A 25,271-nucleotide genomic window follows, 5' to 3' on the forward strand; every position below is an offset into this window, starting at 1 on the left:
ACTGCATACATTATTACATCAATATATACATGTTATAAACTGCACACACTGAATATAATACATTATTATTATTCTGTTTTTAAACTTATCTAAACAAAAAAGGACAAAACAAAAATTAGTTATATATTTATCGTAGTTAGGTAATGTGCTAACTACGAGGTATTAGCTAGCTAGGTTTTTAAAGTTTTTTATCTACTATGGCTAGATGTAAGAACTTGTGCATGATCCCGGCCAGTATGGAACACAATTGATAAGGGATATATAATGTAGCATTTTTTAATGCCCCCCGACACGTATTTTAGAGTTTATATGTAGATTTGTTTTTTTTTTTTTTTTTGTCTGATTATCTTTTGTGGAAGTAGAGAAAAAAGGCTCAACCAGAATGAGCCTTGAGAAGATAGAGACAGATAAGGTTTTTGTGAAGGCAGAAAGAGAAGGCTCAACATGAATGAGAATTGAGAAGGTAGAGATAGATTAGGCTCAACAACCTAATGAATGAGCTTGAAGTAATGTTAATGGTTTGATGGGTTGAATTTAAAGAAAAAGAAAGAAACCAAAAGTAGTTTCATGGGATAAATTGAGAGGATTTTGAGAAGAGAGACAATTTAGGCTCAATAGGTTAATAATGTTGAAGATAAGGATCCTGATATACAGGATATACATCCTGATATACAGGATACACCAGATATACACGATATACATTAGTGGTTGTTAGCCGAGTTATAGTTGTACTCAAATGCTTGCATGTATCTAGTTTACACATGATAAGGTTTAGGTAGTATTGTTTGTATTAGAATAGAACTCTTGTATTTCAAGTGTAGTAGGCTAAGGTCTCTTGTATATTCACTCCTATATATGGAGCACATGTACTCGGCTATAATCATCAATAACAACACAGCATTCCCTCTGAGTAAGCTTGAGATTTCTACATGGTATCAGAGCATTAGAACTCTTCTCGCTGCTTAAGTTGTAAAACCTTGCAACTACTCCTTTTCTATCCACCCTCAAGGCTCCAAACACACCTACGACTAATACCCTCTCAACTTCATCACTGCACCACCTTATTGCCTCATGTTCCATCATACTTAAACCAACAAACTACTTGATATGGAGGACACAGATGTTGCAACTTATTCAGGTGATGAGACTGACGTATCTCATCAAGGAAGATGCAACAGCACCATCATCTGTGAAGGAAACTGGAAAAACTGCTGAAATCAGTTCTGGAGAAACTGTAGACAGTAGTAGTAGTGAAGATTGGGAGGAGAAAAATGTTTTGCTGAGGAGTTGGATTTCAGGAACTCTGACAGAAGAAAGTATGTATCTTATAGTAGGATGCAATACTGCTAAAGAGATGTGGGAATGCTTGGAGGAAGCCTATCTCCAAGCAACCAAAGATAAGGAGTTTCAACTTAAATAGCAGTTGCAGAATGTTAAGTTGGGAACCAAACAGGTTGATGAGTACATTAAAGAGTTCAAAGGCATCTGTGATGGACTTGCAGCCATACACAAGCATGTTGATGAAGACAACAAAGTGATCAACTTTGCTAGAGGCTTAGGCCTGAAGTACAAAACCTTCAGAACTGTCATGTTAGGTAAGGCACCCTATCCTACTCTAAATCAATTTGTCAATGCACTCAGGGGTTTTGACATGAGAGAGGATGAAGAAGAAGTGCCTCAACAGAACTTTAACATGGCATTCTCTGCTCAAAGAGGTAGAGGAAGAGGAAACTACACTCAAAGAGGCAGAGGGAACAACAACTTCAACTCAAAGGGAAGAGGTTTCAGGCCTGCAGGCCAAGGAAACAATAATCAAAATAATCAGAACAACTTAGGTGGAACTCAGAACAAAGGAAAAAGTGCTTCTGAGTCATGCCAGATTTGTGGTAGAAACAACCATACTGCTTTGAAGTGTTTTTACAGGTGGGATTACTCATATCAAGCAGCAGATGAGTTGCCACAAGCACTGAGTGCTATGAATCTGCAGAATCCAACCAATACAGATGATGCAATGTACATAGACTCAGGTGCAACTAGTCATTTGACTAATAACTCAGGTAATCTGTCTGAACTTAAGAGTTATGATGGTTCTGATAAGATTATTGTTGGAAATGGTTCTAAGTTAGATATTACTCATATTGGAAACACAGTTAGAGCAGGACTGAAACTAAAGGAAGTTCTTGTAGTGCCTAAGATCAATAAGAACTTACTCTCAGTCAATAAAATTGCAAAAGATAATTCATGCACTCTTGAATTTGATGAGTCTCATTTTGTTGTTAAGGACAAGAAGATAAAGAGTCTACTGGCCAAGGGAAATAAAAAGGAAGGCCTATATGCATTGGAGGATAACAACTTATATGCCTTAACTGCAACACAAGACTTGAAGAAATCAGACACTATTTGGCATACTAGATTAGGACATCCTAGTTTAAAGTCTTTACAAATTTTAAGTAGAAATAGCTGCATTGATGTTAGTAGTTGGAATAAAGTGCCTAGTGTTTGTTCTAGTTGTCAGTTGGGAAAGAAATGTAAACTACCATTTGGTTTGAGAAATAAAATTGAGAAAGAACCTTTGTCAAAAATTCACTGTGATCTGTGGGGTCCTGCTCCAGTTGAATCATCTCAGCATATGAGATATTATGTAGTGTTTGTGGATGATCATACAAGATATTCATGGGTTTATCCTTAGAGAAAGAAATCAGAATTTTTTGGCATTTTTCTCAAATTCCAGAAATGGTAGAAAGGCAGTTTTTAAAGGTTATTAAAATCTTTCAGTGTGATGGAGGAGGTGAGTTCATCAAAACTGAATTCATCAAACATTTGGAAGATTGTGCAGACATATTTCTTGTCCTAACACACCAGAACAAAATGGAATTTCTGAACGAAAACACAAGCATATAGTTAAAACTGGACTAACTTTACTATTTCAAGACAAGTTGCCTTTGTTCCTATGGGTAGAAGCATTCGTGACAGCAGTGTTTCTCATAAATAGATTGCCCTCATCAGTATTGAAAATGGAAACACCTTTTGTTAAGTTGTTTGGTACTCAACCTGACTATAATAGTCTAAAGGTGTTTGGATGTAGGAGTTTTCCATACCTAAAGGGCAGTACTAAGTTCAGTCCAAAAACTTATCCTTGTGTATTCATAGGTTACAGTAGTTTGCATAAGGGATATAGGTGTTATCACCCTTCAACAAGAAGAGTATATGTTTCTAGGCATGTGATATTTGATGAGTCTCTACTGCCTTATGTCCACTCAGATCCAAGGCAGGCAACGCCTGATGTCTCAACACACTTAGCCACTTTTACTGAATTTTTCTCTAAGTTACAGGTACAAAATTCAGGAGAAGTGCTGCCTAGTGATCATGCTGATCATGGTGATCATGACCTTGCAACTACTAATGGTATCACTTTAGGGGAAGTGGTGCCTACTGATGGTGCAACTACTGATGACACTCAGCATGACATGTTACAGTTTACTCAAGCAGCTGAAGATGTTACAGCAGCTAATATTGATCATGCTTCAAATACCAAAGTTCCAGATGATCATACTGACTCTGATGATCACATTGAGTCTGATGATCACTTTGAGGCTGTTGATCACTCTGCTGATCCCATTGAGTCAAGTGCAGCACAGGAAAATAATGTTTCTGTATATAATCCTCAAGGTATACAGTTGGAAGTAGATCTCTCAAAGTGGTTCAATCCTGCTAGTCAACATCAAGAAGTAACAAGTACGGATCCAGATCATGCCTTAGACTCAACCAATACAGCTCCAGCAGTGTCAGTTGCAGATTCTACAACTGATGGTGAACAAGGTCATCACATGGTGACAAGGTACAAGTCTAAGTCTAAGAATGTCCCTATAACACATGTTGCTCTTACTGTTAGCAGAATAGCGGCATACAAGGAACCAGCAAATATTAAGCAAGCTTTGAAGAGTCCACACTGGCTTCAAGCAATGCAAAAGGAGATTGATGCCTTGCATAACAACAAGACTTGGATACTGGTGCCTAAAACAGCAGGGATGAACATAGTTGGCTCAAAATGGGTGTTCAAAACCAAGTTGAAGGCAGATGGAACCATAGACAGACATAAAGCAAGACTAGTTGCTAGAGGTTTTTCACAGCTTGAAGGAATTGACTTTGAAGAAACTTTTAGTCCTGTGATTAAAGCCACTACCATAAAAGTTGTGTTGTCAGTTGCAATCAGCTCAAATTGGCAGATCAAGCAGCTAGATGTCAAAAATGCCTTCCTACATGGTCATTTACAAGAAGAAGTGTATATGAGCCAACCTCCAGGATTCATTGATCTCAGGTATCCCAATCATGTCTGTTTCCTAAAGAAAGCATTGTATGGCCTCAAACAGGCACCTAGAGCCTGGTTTGACAGATCCAGCCTACATTTACTTCATCTAGGATTCTTTTGTAGCAAGGCAGACTCTTCTTTGTTTATACTACATTGCAAAAGAGGCACAATTTTGCTTTTATTATATGTGGATGATATCATAATAACAGGAAGTAATTCTGAGCATGACTCAGAGATTATCATCACACTAGGCAAAGAGTTTGCAATGAAGGATCTTGGCCCTCTTCATTTTTTCTTAGGCATTGAAGTCAAGCAGTTCTCAGGAGGAATTCACTTGAGTCAAAGCAAGTATGCTGCTGAACTACTGTATAAGACTGACATGACCCTGGCCAAAGCAGTGCATACACCACTGGCTCAGAAGCATGGACTATAAGAAGCAACAGGCAATCCTGTTGATGTCTCCTTGTATAGAAGCATTGTTGGGAGCCTGCAGTATTTAACACTCACCAGGCCTGATATCACTCATGCAGTCAACTTGGCTAGTCAGTTTATGCAGAGTCCAAATAGTGAGCATCTTCTAGGTGTCAAAAGAATCCTCAGATATGTCAAAGGAACTCTGCAGCATGATCTCAGGATTATCTCACAGTCTTCTTGCAGGTTATATGGTTATTCAGATGCAGATTGGGGAGGTTGTCCAACTACTAGGAGATCAACTACAGGTTACAACATCTATCTTGGAGCAAACTGCATTTCTTGGGCATCCAAGAAGCAATCTACAATAGCAAGATCAAGTGTTAAAGCTGAATATAAAGCATTAGCATCTACTGCAGCTGAGATGACATGGATCACCTACATTCTTCATGATATTGGCGTGTACATCAAAAGAGTTCCTATATTATACTGTGATAACTTAAGTGCGCTATATATGACTGTTAATCCTATAATGCATGCAAGGACTAAACATGTTGAAATGGACTACCACTTTGTTAGGGAAAGGGTGGCTAGAGGACAATTGCTAACAAAGTTTGTAAGATCAAAGGATCAGCTAGCTTATATACACACTAAGGCCTTGACAAAGCAAGTGTTTACTGGTTTCAGAAGCAAGCTAGGAGTGGCAGTTCCTCCACTCACTAGCTTGAGGGGAAGTGTTGAAGATAAGGATCCTGATATACAGGATATACATCCTGATATACAGGATACACCAGATATACACGATATACATTAGTGGTTGTTAGCCGAGTTATAGTTGTACTCAAATTCTTGCATGTATCTAGTTTACACATGATAAGGTTTAGGTAGTATTGTTTGTATTAGAATAGAACTCTTGTATTTCAAGTGTAGTAGGCTAAGGTCTCTTGTATATTCACTCCTATATATGGAGCACATGTACTCGGTTATAATCATCAATAACAACACAATATTCCCTCTGAGTAAGCTTGAGATTTCTACAAATAAGTGGGCTTGGAGTAATGCCAATGGCTCGATGAACTGAATTTAGAGAAATAGAGTAGTTTCATGGGCTAAATTGAGAGAGGATCTCGAGAAGAGAGACAAATTAAGCTCAATAGATTAATGAGTGAGCTTGGAGTAATATCATCTTTTCTCGCCATCCTTTCATCTCCAACGTCTCATTATTTTCTCCCCAATTACAACATAAAATGTTCTTCATATCCACATGTAATGCCTTCGCGCCACTTCCATTAGCCCTTGCAATATCAATCTCTTGGTACTTTACTTCTTCAGTGCTGGAATTAACTTCCTCATTCATATAGGCGACTCCAACTAACTCGGGATCTTCACGGAATGCCTCGGCTGCTTTAACCGTCACCTGACGTAATTCTTTGGGATCCTTTGCTGCTGGCACTGACAACCTCCAACGGGAGTCTGCCAAGTTCAAAGTGGCTAGGTTGCCTCTAAGTACTAATGCAGCAACATCATGAGCTCGAGCCGCCATTTCTGGAGTAGGGTAAGTTCCTAGCCATATCCTTTTCTATTGACTAGGCTCACGTAGTTTGTAAACCCGCTTGTTATTATTCCTCCTCCTCACTCCCCTACAAATCGGGTGTCGAGTTTCCTTGAACTTCTTCCTTCCAGCGTGTTGGCACGAAGCTAGTAGGAATAATACTCCTCCATCTTGAGCCGAAGATGATGGTGTTTCCTGCAAGTGATCTCTCTCCAGGTTTGCTGAATTGGCATCTGACATGCACAAGATCGTGTTATTATAATTCATCTATGGATTAGTAGAAGAAACTCTTATGTTTCTTGAAATAGTGGCCACTGTTGTAATAGTTAATACTATTCAAACTTTGTAGTGAGTAAAGTGCAATGACAAAGAGTATGTTGTTGTTGTTTATTTGTCGGCGGTTGAGGTTTTGAGAGTTTGGTGAAAGTTTGAAAGTGGTTTTACAGATTTTGGATATACTAGCTAACTATGCCCGTGCGATGCACGGGTCCCAACATGATTAATTTGGTTAATCACTTTAGTTAGTCTTTATGATTTATATATTTTGCAAAGGATACTGCGATTCTCTTTAGTAAATCTTCATATTTTTTTTTCTTTTCCTCTTATTTTCCCCCTTAATTTCTCAATTGTTGTTAAAATTTGTCTTATTTTGGTTATGTCCACTTCTTTTTATATTTAGTAAGTTGACAATTCAAATATCGTACATGTCAAGTTTATAATCACAAGATTCAAACGATATTTTATTATATTATACATATTTTTAATTTAGAACCACAAGATTCAAAAGTCTATCTTTATTGATTTTAAACGTTGTGGCTAGTCAAACGTAGACACGTAAATTGAGACAGAGTTGCCAAATGAAGGAAATGAAGGAACAATTGAGACATTGCGATCATGGGGACTTAAAAAGCAAACACACAAGAGGTAGTATTAAAGATAAACTTCTGAAATGTACACACGTTAGTCTCGGCTTAGAGTACAATTTCAGTTGCTTTTTGTAGAACTTATTATTGTTGTGGTCGTTCACCTTGGGCCTTTGTTGTTAAATAATTTTTTTTTCTTATTTTGGTTATGTCGGCTTCTTTTTATATTTAGTAAGTTGACAATGGTGTCAAGTTTATAATCACAAGATTCAAAGGATATTTTATCATATTATACACATTTTTAATTTAGAACTACAAGATTTGAAAGTCTATCTTTATTTCTTAAACTCCGTATCCAGTCAAACGTAGACACTTAAATTGAGACAGAGGGAGTATATGCCAAATGAAGGAAATGAAAGAACAATTAAGACACTGCGGACCCGTGGGAACTTAAAAATTAAACACACAAGAGGTAGAATTAATGTTCAATTTCTGACTTGTACACGTGTTAGTCCCGACTTAGAGTACAATTTTAATTACTTTTTATATAATTTATTATTGTTGTGTTCGTCCACCTCGGACGTTTATATATAATAACAAAATGGGTTATGAATTAAGTAAAGAATAAGGAAGCACGTGAATACGATATAGACGCGAACACGGAAATTCAATTCATTTGGTTAAAGAATTGCGTAAGTGTTCAGTTTTTCTTCTTCTTCTTCTTGGGGTCTGCATCTATTATTAAATAAAATAAAATAAATACATGCTTATTATATTATATTTTGAATAGAAAAATGAAGAATAATAAACTGGAAGTTTTACTGGTTGAAGTAGTGAGTTGGGAAAGTTTAGGATATTATATGATTTAAAAATTGAGCTACTTTTTCTTTTTGCTTGTACTTCCAGGTTTGGGTCAATGGGACAGAAACTTTGTCGAGTTCTCGGGAAACAGAGCTATAGGAGACACGGGTGCTACACACTTTGCCTACATGATGGTTTAGTTTTATTTAAAGAAAAATTTCAAATTGGACCATGTACAGATAAATATTTATCTGCACTAGGCGTGCACGAAACTAATTACTTTTACTTCAGTTTACTAAAAAAATATTTTCTTTTGAGCAGTTAAGCCTAATTATCAGGTAAATTGGAACAAAGGCAATTTGAAATTTTCTTACTTTTCTTGAAACGAGAAACATAAGAATAAGAAAAATATACCGAAAGAGAGATGATGGCACATCAGTCATTACCTACGTAATGCATCTTATGTCCTGGATACTGAATGGTAGGGGTGGACGTTCGGTATTCGATTTGGTATTTTTAAAGTTCGGGTTCGATAATTCGGTAATCGGTAATTGAAAGTAGATACCAAATACCGAACTTTCGAACTTCGGTTCGGTAATTCGGTAATCGGTAAATCAAACTTCGGTTCGGTACGGTATTCGGTAATACCATATTAAGTCGAGTTCACTGTATTACATCAATGGTTAGATAACAAGCACAGATTTGGGGTTTCTTAATTTTTTTAGCTGTAAATTTGGATATCCAGATTTGTGATATCTGCAAGTGCACAGTTGGTGATCTTCAATGTGATATCCATTTGACAGATAATTTTTCCCTACCAATGATGTCTACCTAAGAATGGCAGAATTTATAGTAATTGGGTTGGTAGGCTCTCTGTCATTTGCCTAATATTAGTCTTTGTAACTGTGCATGCTTTATAAAGTCTCTGGAGTAATTTATTGATCTTTTCGTTTAAGTTAAGATCCTTCAATCTAAAATATAAAGCCAGCCACTCTATATTGACAATGAGACCATAATGCTGCTATAGTCGTCTACTCTGCTCTCTGTATTTCACTCATAGTTTTTCACTTTCAGTTGCCTTGGCCTGTTGGAACTACAGTTTTTGATAAATCATCTGCAACAATTATAAAATGTAAAAGATCAGAATAACAGATTTTCGTTTTTCTCAACAATCAGTGCTCAAAATGCAATTAACATAATCTACGCTAACGGTTAATAATATAAGGAGAGCATGAGAACTTTCACTATAAAAGAAATGTATAAGCTAAGGACATGGGCTGATGGGCTGATCGCAGATGGGCCGGACTATTAATTTAATGGCCTTCTATTTAATAAATATTTCGGTATTCGGGAAATACCGAATTACCGATTACCGAATACCGAACTTTTTTAATTTTATTATCGAAAACCGAAATACCGAAACCCTCGGTTCGGTTCGGTAATTCGATTTGCGGTGTTTCATGCCCAGCCCTACTGAATGGGAATATTGGAGAGTTTTGAATTCAGCAACACATATTTTGGAGCTTGGAGGTCGTAAATAGTTGAATGGTGTCTACCACGAGTTTTAACGAGGGGTCTATATAGTTTGGATAAACCCGAGATCGGAATATTTTGAATTTTTATTTTAGATTTTCATATCACGGTTTGGGTATGTTGTTTGCTATGTTGGTTTGGATCTCAATTTTAATTTTTATATTTTTCCGATTCTGAATTTGGAACTTTGAATTTTCAATTATCAGAAAATCTGAATTTCTTATATCTTATATTTAGTCATCATCCGGCTATCCATTAAACATTAGCGCATTACCTATATGTCCAATCTGGGATCTACATTAGAGATGGATTATGCTGGCTGCATGTCTTACAATACAAATGAATTTGAGATGTGTCGAAAAGAACAAAAGGAATTCGAGGAGGCATGTCTTTATTGACTAGCATTGCAAATAATGTTTTCTCACCTATATGAAAATAATGACATGAATCTATTTGCGATGAGCGGATACTTTTATTGTGAACACTCTAACATCAATCTTGTTGACTATTCCCCCTTCTTTTTGTCAAAAAAAATAATGCTACTCCTAGCTTGTAACTAACTGGGTGGTGAAGCTAAATCCAATTATACCTATATTACTATCAAATGCTTCCGCCATCTTTTCTCGCCATCCTTCCATCTCCAACATCTCATTATTTTCTCCCCAATTGCAACGTAAAATGTTCTCCATATCCATATGTAATGACTTCACGCTAAAATTACTGCCACTTCCATTGGCCCCGCCAACAACTATCTCTTGGTACTTTACTTCTTCAATGCTAGAATTTACTTCCTCATTCATATAATCGATTCTAACTAACTCAGGATCCTGACGGAATGCTTCGGTTGCTTTCACAACAGCTTGGCGCAAGTCTTTAGGGTCCTTTGATACTGGCATTGGCAACCGCCAACGAGAGTCAGCGAAGTTCAGAGTGGCTAGGTTGCCTCTAAGTGCTAATGCAGCAACATCGTGAGCTCGAGCCGCCATTTCCGGAGTAGGGTAAGTTCCTAGCCAAGTAGCCATATCCTTTTCTGTTGACTAGGCTCACGTAGTTCGCAAACCCACTTGTTATTAGTCCTCCTCCTCACTCCCCTATAAATCGGGTGGCGAGTTTTCTTGAACTTCTTCCTTCCAGCATGTTTTTTTGGTCGGCATGAAGCTAGTAGGAGTACTCCTTCATCTTGAGCTGAAGATGATGATGTTTCCTGCAAGTGATCTCTCTCCAGGTTTGCTGAATTGGCATCTGACATTGTAGAAACTATACAATCTTGACTTCTTCCATTCATTCACCAAGAGAGAATATATATAGGATACAATCTTGAACCCTAGTGAAACAAGGAAACTAAGATCCTAGTGAAACAAGGAAACTAAGATCCTAGTGAAACAAGGAAACTAACCAATATATGGTAATTAGTGCAAGGAAACTAACCAATATATGGTAATTAGTGAAACAAGGAAACTAACCAATATATGGTAATTAGTGAAACAAGGAAACTAACTAATATATGGTAATTATCTCCCTACAAATATGCTAACAAATAATATCAAATAATACAAAGATATTATACCGCAATACCCCCCTCAAGTTGGAGCATGGGAATCAAAAATGCCCAAATTGGAAAGCAAGAAGTCAAACTGAGTTTTGCCGAGAGCTTTGGTAAAAATGTCTGCCAATTGTGAAGATGTTGAAACGTATGACGGAGCAACAAGTACAAGAAATCAGGGGCTCATGATGATCCAATTCTTGCCATAGAGCATGTAATTTTCCGTAATATACGAACACTGACATGGTTTTGGTCTGTTCACATTTAGCCAGGGAAGACCGAAGCTGTTGAACTCGTGGTCCATTAGTCTGCGCGAACCTCCTTTTAAGGTGATCCCAAAAGGGTTTGACCTCCCTAAATTTTGACAAGGAAGATTTGACATCAGCATCAACGGTATTTGTGATCCAAGATATTAACATTGCGTTAATTGCAGTCCAATCGGACTTTGTACAAGGAGGCTGCGGTTCAGTGATAGTGCCGTCCAATAACTCAAATTTACGTCGTGCCTCCAACGCCGTTTGTATGTCGGCTGCCTATTCATCAAAATTGTCGCCCTTGAAACGAGTAGGCGTGATATAGTCCCCGGGTTGGTCTTGAGGACCGAGAAAATAGGGAGAATTAGACTCAATTTTGGGTGGTGGTGGAGGAGGTACGGCGTCACCGGCCATGGAAATTTACGATGAAGAGAAGAAAAAAATCGTGTGGCTCTGATACCATGTAGAAACTATACAATTGACTTCTTCCATTCATTCACCAAGAGAGAATATATATAGGATACAATCTTGAACCCTAGTGAAACAAGGAAACTAAGATCCCAGTGAAACAAGAAAACTAACCAATATATGGTAATTAGTGAAACAAGGAAACTAACTAATATATGGTAATTATCTCCCTACAAATATGCTACCAAATAATATCAAATAATACAAAGATATTATACCGCAATAGACATGCACAAGATCGTCTTACCATAATTCATCTATGGTTAGTAGAAAAAACTACAGTCAAACATCTCTGTAACAACATCGTTGGGTCCGAAATTTTTCAGTTTTATAGAGAATGGTTGTTATACACCTATAACGGCATTGACATTTAAATAATATTTTGCTGTTATAAGCAAAAAAGATGCATAAAATCTAATTTTCATTTTTAATTGCCAAATTCTAAGCTGAATCTCATTTTGTATAATGAAGGAAAATCATTTAATGATGAAAATATATATATTCATATAATATTTTATTTTATTGTAATAGTGTATTAAATGATCAAATATTTTGTCAAAATCTTTACACTTATTATTGGTGATCATAGATATTCTATTTTTTAAAGATGGTTAATTATTATATTACTAAAAAAAGAAGATAGCTGTTATATGGGGGGTAATTTTATAAAGAGCGTACTGTTATAAAGTTGATTATTGTTGTTATAGGTGAAATGTTGTTATAGAGAAGTAATAAATAATATAAAAAATTGGTTCCGAAAAAAGTTGACTGCTATAGAGAGGTGTTGTTATATGCAGGTGCAGTTATAGAGAGGTCTTACTGTACTTGTTTTCTTGAAATAGTCGCGATCGTTGTAATAGTCAATACTATTCGAACTTTGTAGTGAGTAAAGTGCTATGACTAAGAGTATGTTGTAAGAGTATGTTGTTGTTGTTGATTTGTTGGTGGTTAAGGCTTTGAGAGTTTGGTGAAAGTTTGAAAGTGGTTTTATAGATTTTGGATATAAATGGACTATGAATTAAGTAAAGAAGAAGGGAGCACGTTGGCTAAAATATGGACGCGAACGCGGAAATTCAAAACATGTGGTTAAAGAATTGCGTAAGTATTCAGTTGTTCTTCTTCTTCGTGGTTCTGCTTCTATTATTAAATTAAATAAATACATGTTTATTATATTATGAATAGAAAAATGAAGAAGAATAAACTAGAAGTTTTATTGGTTGAAGTAGTGAGTTGGCAAAGTTTAGGATATTATATGATTTAAAATTGAGTTACTTTTACTTTTTGCTGGTGTTTCCAGGTTTGGGTCAATGGGACAGAAACTTTGTCGAAGAATACATATTTATCTGCACTACGTGTACACGAAACTAATTATTTTTACTTCAGTTTACTAAAAAATATTTTCTTTTGAGCAGTTAAGCCTAACTATCAGGTAAATTGGAAAAAAGACAATTTGAAATTTTCTTACTTTTCTTGAAACGAGAAACATAAGAATAAGAAAAAAATAACGAAAGAGAGATGACGACACATCAGTCGTTACCTACGTAATGCATCTTATGTCATGGATACTGAATGGGAATACCGGAGAGTTTTGAATTCAGCCACACATATTTTGGAGCTTAGAGGTAAACCTGTTAACCGGTTTGAACCGGACCGGACCGGTAACCGGTTAATAAACCGGCCAGTTTCCGGTTAAAAAATCGGAACCGGCCACCGGCTCCGGTTTAACCGGTTCCGGTTTATTGGTTAAAAACCCGAAACCGGAATTGGTCCGGTTCAAACACGTCCAAAATCTCTTTTTTTTGTTTTGTTTTTTGTATAGTATATATATATATATATATATATTATAGTATTTATTAGTATATTGTAAGTATATTTTTATATGTTATATAAGTTTATAAGTAAAATTTATATATATTTACTGACTAACAAGCTAACAGTAAGTTAGTTAATATATATATATATATTAAGTTATATGCTTAACTTATACTACATATATCTAAAATATAGTAAGAATATACTAATATATATCAATATACTTAGGTTATATATATATATATATATATATATATATATATATATATATATATATATATATATATGTTTAAGTATACAATATATACTTATAACTTATATATTATAACTTAAGTTATTTATAACTTAATATTATAACTTAAGTTATATATATATATATATATATATATTAAGTTATATGCTTAAGTTATACTACATATACCTAAAATATAGTAAGAATATACCTATATATATCAATATACTTAGGTTATATATATATATATATATATATATATATATATATATATATATATATATATATATATATATATATGTAAGTTATATAACCTAAGTATATTCTTAGTATATTTTAGTTATTTTTTAAGTATATAACTTTCTAATTTTTAATTTAAATAAATGTATATTATAAGTATATTCTTAGTATATTTTAGGTATATTCCTAACTTAATATAAGTGAAAATATGAACACAAGTAAATAGAAGAAAACTCAATGAGCCATATATTTTATTCATTCTTGGATAAAATTTATTTGCAAGTTGTTGTTTTTTTTTTAACTTGCAGATAGTACATGAGTTGCAAAGAAATAGTAGAATAATAAAATCACCAACTCTCAATCATTTGGTTAATTTCCCCCATATCATATTCGGCCATGGAGATATCTTCAAAGTCTTTTATTTGGTCTGGTCCACTTGCTATCAAATCTTCAATCTCTTCCTCTTCACCTTCCTCCGCTTCTAAGTTTTGGTTGCGTCGCTCCGATCTAATCCAATCGCGAATACACACTAGTACTTGCAAGCTAAAACCGGATAATGAGTGTCTATGGTCTTCAATTTGTTGTCTTCCTTGGCTAAATGCACTCTCCGAAGCCACGGTTGATACTTGAACCATAAGGATATCTCGAGTCATTCTTGAGAGTATCAGATGACTTGCCTTGTATTTCTTCCATTATGCTAAGACGTCCAACTCATCTAGTTCCTAGATATCCACATTTGGCTGCATCAAATAAAAGTGATATTCATCAAAGTTTGCATTACAAGAAAGAGTTGGATGTGAATGTAAAACTTTTAAACCCGACAAGCCCTTTTTGCTACTTTGAGAAATAGTAAGGCATGGAGCAATGGGTATAGCATGTTCTTCCAAATTAGAATAATGAGTAAAAACTTTTCTAAACTTGTCATCAATAGCGAGTTCGGCTTCAGCTAAAGATGGTTGAACTCTCTCTTCAATTTCTAAAAATGGATAAATTTGACCAACCAATGCTTTAGTATAAGACATTTTTAAATAAGGATTTAAAAGAAAACCCAATATAAATAAAGTTGGGATGGGAAAAAAATACTTCTTAAATTTTGTTGTCATATCAAAAGTAGCCGCTTGATAACCGGGTTTATATTTATACTCTTGTAAAACTCTAGCTATTTCCGCTAAGTAGGCTAAAATTCCGGTTACCGTGGGATAGAATTGTTTAGAAAAAGCAAGAGTTGCATTATAAAAAAATTCTAAGAGTTCAACACATTCCTTAACATCTTCCCAATGCATAAAATTTAACCAATCATCATTATTAATATTTGTTGTGAACTTGTTGTACGAGAATCCTATACTCATATGCTTGTTGTAGCATAATGTAAGTGTAGTTCCACCTAGTCTCAATTTCTACTTGAATTTTTCTAGGTCTAAGGTTATTTTCCACACAACAATTCTTAAAATCTCTAAGTCTTCCCCTATTAGCATTACAAAAAAGAAAAACGCAACCGCATCTCTAACCTTTTGAATAGAATCGTCAAAACACACAAGACCATCTTTAACAATTAAGTTTAAAATGTGACAACTACATCTCACATGAAAAATATTTTTTAGCGGAGGGTTTAATTCTCTTTTTAAAAGACCAATCGTCTTTGTATTATTAGAAGCATTATCTAAAGCATTACAAAGTGTTTTTCTATAAATGTTAAAAAATCTCATAATAGTAGACATTGAATTCGCTAAAAAAATTCCATTGTGATGATCTTTTCCTTCATCATATAAAAAAGACATAATTCTTTTTTACATAACCCAATTGTCATCAACCCAATGACATGTAATAGCAAAAAAATCTAACTTGTTAAGACTAAGACCCAAATCAGCGGTAAGAGAAATATTACAATTTAAAGAATTAAATATATGGCGATCTTTATTTTTTATACAAATCTATAACATCCGCTCTACAAGTACTTGTAGGAATACCCTCAAATAACGGATTATAACAACGTTGAATGTAAATAACAAACCCTAAACCCGAAGGAAAGGAAAATGGTAAACAACCATAAGCTATCATTTTAGCTATTTCTACACGCTCTTTTTTCTTGTCATACTTAAAATTTTTACCGGTTGGTGGGTCTATCGTCATTTGAATACCCCCTACATTTGAACCCGTTTTCTCTCTCCAAACATCCATATGTTTCTTTCTCATATGACCATTTAGTGTACCCGTTCCACCATCCTTACTAGTTTCTTGCCTAAAAGCAAATACTTGTCCACATAGGGTACACTTAGCTGTTTGGCTTTCCCAATCCTTAGTCATGAATTTCCAAATTTTAGCGGTTGGCTTACGAGTTCTGGATGATTTGTCTTGTGTATGTGATTGTGCAGGACATGTATCTCCTATGGGATTTTCGGGGGCTTGTGTTTCATCATCATCAATGTCATTAAAAGTGTCGATATAATGTTGTTGCATTGCCTCATGACCTATAAGTAGATTATTTCCACCAACATCAATACCTAAATTAGGTGTTTCTTCCACAAATGTTTCCTCATTAAGCCCACCCCTAACAATACCACTACTACCGGCACCACGTCTAAATCTCTTCGCCATTATTAAATAGAATTAATTTAAATCACACTCAAACAAATCACAAGAAAATAAATTGCAACAAATTAAATTGCGAAAAATAAAGATAGAGTTGGAATGAAGGTACCAAATTGCCGGACTAATTTCCAACAAAGTGAAGGCGGCTAGAATTACAAATCCACCAAAGCTAATTTGGATTGTTGCAAAATCACCAACTCCACCAACAATATTATAATTGCAAAATTAATAATTGAAACTATAATAAGACTTTATAATATTTATTTGAGAGAAATTTAAAGTGGCTAATTGTTGCAAAGTAACTATAATTGAGAGATTGAGATTTGAGAGAAAGAGAAGAATGAATTGGTGTGGATTAAAATGAAAATAGAGAGGGGTTTATATAGGGGTGGGGGATGGGTTAAAGTGTTAAAAAAAAAGTTTGGGGGATTGGTGCAAAAAATGGGTTTGGGACTGTTTGGCAACGGCCATTTTTGCAAATGGACTGTTGGCTAACGGTCCAACAGAGCAGCCCAACGACTCTATTTAAAAAAAATAATTAATTCCACCGATTTAATCTCCGGTTCCGATTTTACGGGTTTAACCGGTTCCGATTCCAAAAAAATTGAAACCGGACCGGTATATAATAAACGGTTAACCGGAACCGGTTAACTGGTTCAATCGGTTCCGGTTCCGGTTTTACCGGTCCGGTTACCGGTTAACCCGAACCGGTTGACGGGTTTACCTAGAGGTCGTATGTAGTTGAATGATGTCTACCATGAATTTTAACGAGGGGTCTATATAGTTTGGATAAACCCGAGATCAGAATATTTTGAATTTTTGTTTTAGATTTTCATATCACGGTTTGGGTATGTTGTTTGTTATGTTGGTTTGGATCTCAATTTTAATTTTTAAATTTTCTGATTCTAAATTTGGAACTTTGGATTTTCGATTATCGGAAAATCCGAATTTCTTATTTCTTATATTTAGGCACCATCCGGCTATCCATTAGACATTAGCGCATTATCTATATGTCGAATCTGGGATCTACATTAGACATGGATTATGCTGGCTGCATGTGTTACAATTCAATGAATTTGAGATGTGTCGAAAAGAACAAAAGGAATTCAACGAGGCATGTCTTTATTGACTGGCATTGCAAATAATGTTTTCTCACCTATATGGAAATAATAACATGAATCTATTTGCAATGAGCAGATTCTTTTATTGTGGACACTCTTAACATCAATCTAGTTGACTATTCCCACTTCTTATTGTCCTTTTAAAAAAAAAAATGCTACTCCTAACTTGTAATTAACTGGGCGGTGAGGCGAATTCCAATTACCTATATTACTATCAAATACTATAACTCCACAAAGACAGTTCGACATCGATGTCACCTTCCATGTCATCCCAACTGAAATAACTACCTAAACGCAGAGTTGGCGAAAACAAAAGCACCTCCGCCATCTTTTCTCGCCATCCTTCCATCTCCAACATCTCATTATTTTCTCCCCAATTGCAACATAAAATGTTCTCCATATCCATAGATAATGACTTCGCGCTAAAATCACCGCCACTTCCATTGGCCCCGCCAACAACTATCTCTTGGTACTTTACTTCTTCAGTACTGGAATTGACTTTCTCATTCATATAGTCGACTCCAACTAACTCAGGATCCTGACGGAACGCTTCAGCTGCTTTTAAAGCAGCTTGACGTAACTCTTTAGGGTCCTTTGATATTGGCATTGGCAACTGCCAACGAGAGTCAGCGAAGTTCAGAGTGGCTAGATTACCTCTAAGTGCTAATACAGCAACATCGTGAGCTCGAGCCGCCATTTCAGGAGTAGGGTAAGTTCCTAGCCATATTCTTTTCTGTTGACTAGGTTCGCGTAGCTCGCATACCCACTTGTTATTATTCCTCCTCCTCACTCCCCTATAAATGGGGTGGCGAGTTTCCTGAAACTTCTTCCTTCCAGCACGTTTTTTCGGTCTGCTCGAAGCTAGTAGGAATACTCCTTCATCTTGAGCTGAAGGTGATGATGTTTCCTGCAAGTGATCTCTCTCCAGGTTTACTGAATTGGCATCTGACATGCACAAGATCGTGTTATTATAATTCATCTGTGGATAATAGAAGAAACTACTTGTTTTCTTGAAATAGTTGCTACTGTTGTAATAGTCAATACTATTCGAAATTTGTAGTGAGTAAAGTGCTATGACTAAGAGAATGTTATTGTTGTTGATTTGTTGGTGGTATGAGGCTTTGAGAGTTTGGTGAAAGTTTGAAAGTGGCTTTTATAGATTTTGTATATAAATGGATTCTGAATTTAAGTAAAGAAGAAGGGAGCACATGGCTACGATATTGACGCGAACACGGAAATTCAGCTCATTTGGTTAAAGAATTGCGTAAGTATTCAGTTTTTCTTCTTCCTCTTCTTCTTAGAGGCTTCTATTATTAAATTAAATAAATACATGCTTATTATATTATATTATGAATAGAAAAATGAAGAAGCATAAACTGGAAGTTTTATTGGTTGAAGTAGTGAGTTGGCAAAGTTTAGGATATTATATGATTTAAAAAAAAAAATCAGTTACTTTGTCCTTTTGCTTGTCCTTCCAGGTTTGGGTCAATGGGAAAGAAACTTTGTCGAAGAATAAATATTTATCTGCACTACGTGTACACGAAACTAATTATTTTTACTTTAGTTTACTAAAAAAATATTTTCTAGTGGGCAGTTAAGCCTCGTTATCAGGTAAATTGGAACAAAGGCAATTTGAAATTTTCTTACTTTTCTTGAAACGAGAAACATAAGAATAAGAAGAAAAACAAATTATAACTATATATAAGAGAGAATCAAAGATTTTTGTAGTCCTCACATTAACTTTGATTCTACGAAGCTTTTGTTCTTTTTCTTGTTCTCATTTTGCCCTAGTTTATTTTTAAGACAATCCATTGACACTTTATTATAGGTGTAGCTATTACTTTTCCCTATGTATTCTCACTTTTAGCATCATTCTTTTTTTCACTTGCGCCTTTGTAATTGGTCAATATAATAGTGACTTTTTGTGAATTTGTTTTTGCTCCTTATTAAATTATTTTTTACTTCTTTATTTCAAAATATTTGTTACGTTTCATTTCTCGGAATCAAATTACATAAATTTTAATACATATTTTAAGAATCTTTTCACATTATTGATAGGAGAATTGCAACTTATAGTATTTTTCGAATATCTAAATTTTAATTTTAAAATATTGAATTAATCCAACTTAATTTAGATTCGAAATTAGTTAAATTGACTTTATATTTTGGGACGGAGAAAATATATTATTTGTCCTTATACGTTCAGGTAAAATTAGGGTAACTTTGGAGCCAAATTTCCTTTTACAACTGAAGCGTTTATTAGGTATTATAATATCTTTTATCCTTAAAACGTCCAATATTTTGCTTCTTTAGTGAGCTCATATACGCTTATTATCCTAGAATTATTTTCAAATATAGTTTTAAAATATTTTACATTACTAATGTAGTTTAATTTTTATTTACTAATACCATTGTAGGATCACTATGTTAATTTGTGTAAAGATTCTAAATTAAGGTTATATTTATTGCAGTATATATTTGAAGTTAATGGATTTTTTTTTGTTGTGTTAGATTAGTTTAAAAGGTAAAGGAGGTAACGTCCACACAATTTGTGAGATTCCAAGAACATGCACATGCGGCAAGTGGCAATCATATCACATGCCATGTTCTCATGCCTTCAAGTGTTTCATCACAATGGGAAAGAACGCCTCCTCGTACATGGCTGAGGAATATACAGTTGAAAATTATACAAGAACGTATGCTGGAAGGTTCTACCCACTTGGCAGTGAGAGTTATTGGCCACCGGATCCATTTTCAATGGTCGCAAATAAAGCATTTATCCGTAAATTCAGAAAGAATGCATACTCGCGTATTCCTAATGAAATGGATGTTCCACCGGGGAGATACACTCGAAAATGCTCATTTTGCAATTATGTTGGTCATGATAAGCGCAAGTGTCCCTTACGACATGGTGGTCAAACTACATCTCGCGGTGGAAGTACCTCTCGTAGTGGAGGAAACTTTCGTGGTGGAAGTACCTCTAGTGGTGGTGGCACGTCTAGCGGTGATGGGGGAAGATCAACTCAAGGGCATTAATTGATGAATGTTTTTTAAGATTTTTTCTTACTTTGATAATTGTATGATTATGCTGTTATTTTGAAGAATATTAGTATGTTAAGTATTTTCATCTACTCAAGGTTATGAATGAATGGTGCAATTTAATTTAATTTTTTTTTTGTATGAATGCTGTCATTTTGAGAAACTTTTGATTAATTATTGATGAACAAATTTAAGTATTCACAAAGAACTTCAAGATAATGTCGTCGAACCTTCAAACGAAAATGGCGTTCGAGCACTTTTCAGCCACTAAACGGCCATCCGAACTTTTGCGTATCCTTGATGTATTGATCTTACCTTGTTAATCGCACAAAAATAAGTAGGGTTCTATATAAAATATTGATGTTTTGGGGTCGCGAAGCATGATTAATCTATGGTCAAAATACGTTAAACAGTGTAATGGAAGAAGGGTTAACTAAAAGGGTTGGAAAAAATAAAATGAAGGCACTATAGCGCAGTAAATTATTGCGCTATAGTAGTTAACGGCTCCGTCTATGTTAGTGCTATAGCCCAGTAAAATACTGCGCTATAAATAGTTTTGTAACTTTTTTTTTTTATTGGGGTATTTTGGTTCAAAATGATTTTTATAGGACTATTATGATTTCGGACTCAAGTCATGAGTGGGCAAAGTTTAGGATAAGATTAAAAAATGGAGGACTTTATTTTTTTCTTGTCCTTTCTAGCTTTGGGTCAATGAGACAGAAAATTTGTCGGGACCCACGGGTGGTACACACTTGACATATATCGTTCCAATACAGGTACGGGTATTTGTTTAATTTGAAGTATTGACTTTGTTTAATTTGATTTGGTCAATTGTGAAATTTGTAAACCTACATGATTGTTTAGGTTTATTTAAAGAAAATTTCAAATTGGACCATGTACATGATTTATATTTATTCGCATTAGATGTTTACACGAAATTAATTATTTCAACTTTAGTTAACTACTAAAAAATAGGGTAATTATTCATATCACTTATTATGATTAAATGATAAACTTGTGTAAAAAAGACACACAACTCTTATTTATTGGTCGAGCGGAAACATTCGATGCGGGTAAGTATTTATTTAATTCAACAAATACACTCATTTTCTTATCTTTTCTCCCAACAACTATGCCCTTTTTTTCCTTTTTAAAATAGTTTTCATTTGTAAGTTCCTTTTCTTAAATAGAAAAAAAAAAACTTTGTCAGTTAGGTCTTTAAATTGGAACAAAGACAATGTGTAATTTGGTTTGAAATTTTCTGCCTCATCAGGTAAATTGGAACAAAGACAATACGTAATTGGTTTGATATTTTCTTTCTTTCCTTGAAATGAAGAAACAAAAGAATAACAATTAAGAACAAAGAAAAGAAAGATGAGGATACATCACCAACATAATGCATCTTATATCATTGATGTGTGTTTTTATTTTTATTACTTCTTCTTTACAATTGAGGCATTTGGCTAAGCTTTTAGAAAAGAAAATTGATTTGAAACTTTGGATTTCCGATTATCGGAAAATCCCAATTTCTAATATCTTATATTTAGTGACCATCCGGCTATTCATTAGACATTAGCGCATTACCTATATATCCAATCTAGATCTACATTAGAGATGGATTATGGTGGCTGCATGTGTTACAATACAATGAAATTGAGATGTATCGAAAAGAACAAAAGGAATTCAAGGAGACATGTCTTTATTGACTGGCATTGCAAATAATGTTTTCTCACCTATATGGAAATAATAACATGAATCTATCTGCAATGAGCAGATTCTTTTATTGTAACATCAATCTTGTTGACTATTCCCCCTTCTTTTTGTCAAAAAAAAAAAAAAAATGCTACTCCTAGCTTGTAACTAACTGGGTGGTGAAGCGAAATCCAATTATACCTATATTACTATCAAATACTATAACTCCACAATGACACTTCGACTTCACTTTCCACGTCATCCCAACTGAAATAACTACCTAAACGCGGAGTTGGCGAAAACAAAAGCCCTTCCGCCATCTGTTCTCGCCATCCTTCCATCTCCAACATCTCGTTTTTTTCTCCCCAATTGCAACATAAAATGTTCTCCATATCCATATGTAATGATTTCGCGCTAAAATCAACACCATTTCCATTGGCCCCGCCAACAACTATCTCTTGATACTTTACTTCTTCAGTACTGGAATTGACTTTCTCATTCATGTAGTCGACTCCAACTAACTCAGGATCCTGACGGAACGCTTCGGCCGCTTTCACAGCAGCTTGGCGTAAGTCTTTAGGGTCCTTTGATATTGGCCTTGGCAACCGCCAACAAGAGTCATCGAAGTTCAGAGTGGCTAGATTACCTCTAAGTGCTAATGCAGCAACATCGTGAGCTCGAGCCGCCATTTCTGGAGTAGGGTAAGTTCCTAGCCATATTCTTTTCTGTTGACTAGGTTCGCGTAGCTCGCATACCCACTTGTTATTTTTCCTCCTCCTCACTCCTCTATAAATGGGGTGGCGAGTTTCCCGGAACTTCTTCCTTCCAGCACGTTTTTTCGGTCTGCTCGAAGCTAGTAGGAATACTCCTTCATCTTGAGCTGAAGGTGATGATGTTTCCTGCAAGTGATCTCTCTCCAGGTTTGCTGAATTGGCATCTGACATGCACAAGATCGTGTTATTATAATTCATCTATGGATAGTAGAAGAAAATACTTGTTTTCTTGAAATAGTTGCTACTGTTGTAATAGTCAATACTATTCGAAATTTGTAGTGAGTAAAGTGCTATGACTAAGAGAATGTTATTGTAGTTGATTTGTTGGTGGTACGACTTACGAGGCTTTGAGAGTTTGGTGAAAGTTTGAAAGTGGCTTTTATAGATTTTGGATATAAATGGATTCTGAATTTAAGTAAAGAAGAAGGGAGCACGTGGCTACGATATTGACGCGGACACGGAAATTCAGTTCATTTGGTTAAAGAATTGCGTGAGTACTCAGTTTTTCTTCTTCCTCTTCTTCTTAGTGGCTTCTATTATTAAATTAACTAAATTAAATAAATACACTGGAAGTTTTATTGGTTGAAGTAGTGAGTTGGTAAAGTTTAGGATATTATATGATTTAAAAAAAATTGAGTTACTTTTTCTTTTTGCTTGTCCTTCCGGGTTTGGGTCAATGGAAAGAAACTATGGCGAAGAATAAATATTTATCTCCACTAGGTGTACGCGAAACTAATTACTTTTACTTTAGTTTACTAAAAAAATATTTTCTTTTGAGCAGTTAAGCCTGATTATCAGGTAAATTGGAACAAAGGCAATTTGAAATTTTCTTACTTTTCTTGAAACGAGAAACATAAGAATAAGAAAGAAAAAACAAATTATAACTATATATAAGAGGAAATTAAAGATTTTTATAGTCATCACATTAACTTTGATCCTACGAATCTTTAAGTAGCTTTTGTTCTTTTTCTTGTTCTCATTTTGCCCTCGTTATTTTTAAGACAATCCATTGACACTTTATTATAGGTGTTGCTATTACTTTTCCCTGTGTATTCTCACTTTTAGCATCATTCTTTTTTCCACCTGCGCCTTTGTAATTGATCAATATAATAGTGACTTTTTGTGAATTTTTTTTGCTCCTTATTAAATTATTTTTTACTCCTTTATTTCAAAATATTTGTTACATTTCACTTCTCGGAGTCAAATTACATAAATTTTAATACATATTTTAAGAATCTTTTCACATTATTGATAGGAGAATTGCAACTTATAGTATTTTTCGAATATCTAAATTTTAATTTTAAAATATTGAATTAATCCAACTTAATTTAGATTCGAAATTAGTTAAATTGACTTTATATTTTGGGACGGAGAAAATATATTATTTGTCCTTATACGTTCAGGTAAAATTAGGGTAACTTTGGAACCAAATTTCCTTTTACTACTGAAGCGTTTATTAGGTATTATAATATCTTTTATCCTTAAAACGTCCAATATTTTGCTTCTTTAGTGAGCTCATATACGCTTATTATCCTAGAATTATTTTCAAATATAGTTTTAAAATATTTTACATTACTAATGTAGTTTAAGATTACAGATTCTTTTTTTCTCTGCTTTCTCTCTCCTCTGATCTCCAACTCTCCAACGGTAACATCTCCTCCCTCCCTCCTCCCGCCACCCCGTCAGGCGACCAGACCGTACCACTGCCCAGGTAACTCCGGCGACCAGGTAACGCCGGCCAGATCTATTTTTTTCTCTCTTTCCTTTTCTTCTTCTCCTCTTCTTCTTCTTCTTCTTCTTCTTCTCTTCTCTTCTTCTTCTTCTTCTTCCTCTTCTCTTCTCCTTTTCCCCTTTTTTAGCTGCTCCTGGCGCTGCCAGAACACTGCTGCGTCATCGCCGGAGACTTTTTCCGGCACCATTTTCCGGCCAGCCCTCTCTTTCTCTCCTTTTTTTTCTTTTTTCTTTTTCTTTTCTTGTCCCCCTCTTCTCTGCTACTGTTTCAGGTCTCTGTGAGAATAATTCCGGCAGTGAACAGTGAA

The 25,271-nt window shown here is 34.9% G+C and overlaps 2 protein-coding genes and 2 pseudogenes across 2 annotated transcripts; all 4 read right to left on the reverse strand.

Annotated features, from left to right (window-relative positions):
* Positions 1 to 5,712: 5,712 nt before the first annotated feature.
* Positions 5,713 to 6,539, reverse strand: LOC132612317 (dehydration-responsive element-binding protein 1E-like; annotated as a pseudogene).
* A 2,467-nt stretch (positions 6,540 to 9,006) lies between these two features.
* On the reverse strand, positions 9,007 to 10,718 carry LOC132612318 (dehydration-responsive element-binding protein 1F-like; annotated as a pseudogene).
* Positions 10,719 to 17,709: 6,991 nt separating this feature from the next.
* LOC132609868 (dehydration-responsive element-binding protein 1D-like) lies at positions 17,710 to 18,880 on the reverse strand. The gene has a single exon (XM_060324053.1). It carries the CDS (start codon positions 18,705 to 18,707, stop codon positions 17,943 to 17,945), a length of 765 nt encoding a protein of 254 aa, XP_060180036.1. The 5' UTR covers positions 18,708 to 18,880; the 3' UTR covers positions 17,710 to 17,942.
* Positions 18,881 to 22,432: 3,552 nt separating this feature from the next.
* Positions 22,433 to 23,601, reverse strand: LOC132609869 (dehydration-responsive element-binding protein 1D-like). Its single transcript, XM_060324054.1, has one exon. The coding sequence runs from the start codon at positions 23,428 to 23,430 to the stop codon at positions 22,672 to 22,674; it is 759 nt and encodes a 252-aa protein (XP_060180037.1). The 5' UTR covers positions 23,431 to 23,601; the 3' UTR covers positions 22,433 to 22,671.
* Between the last annotated feature and the right edge of the window lie 1,670 nt (positions 23,602 to 25,271).

Source organism: Lycium barbarum, chromosome 9 (assembly GCF_019175385.1).
Source record: "Lycium barbarum isolate Lr01 chromosome 9, ASM1917538v2, whole genome shotgun sequence".
Taxonomy (NCBI): domain Eukaryota; kingdom Viridiplantae; phylum Streptophyta; class Magnoliopsida; order Solanales; family Solanaceae; genus Lycium; species Lycium barbarum.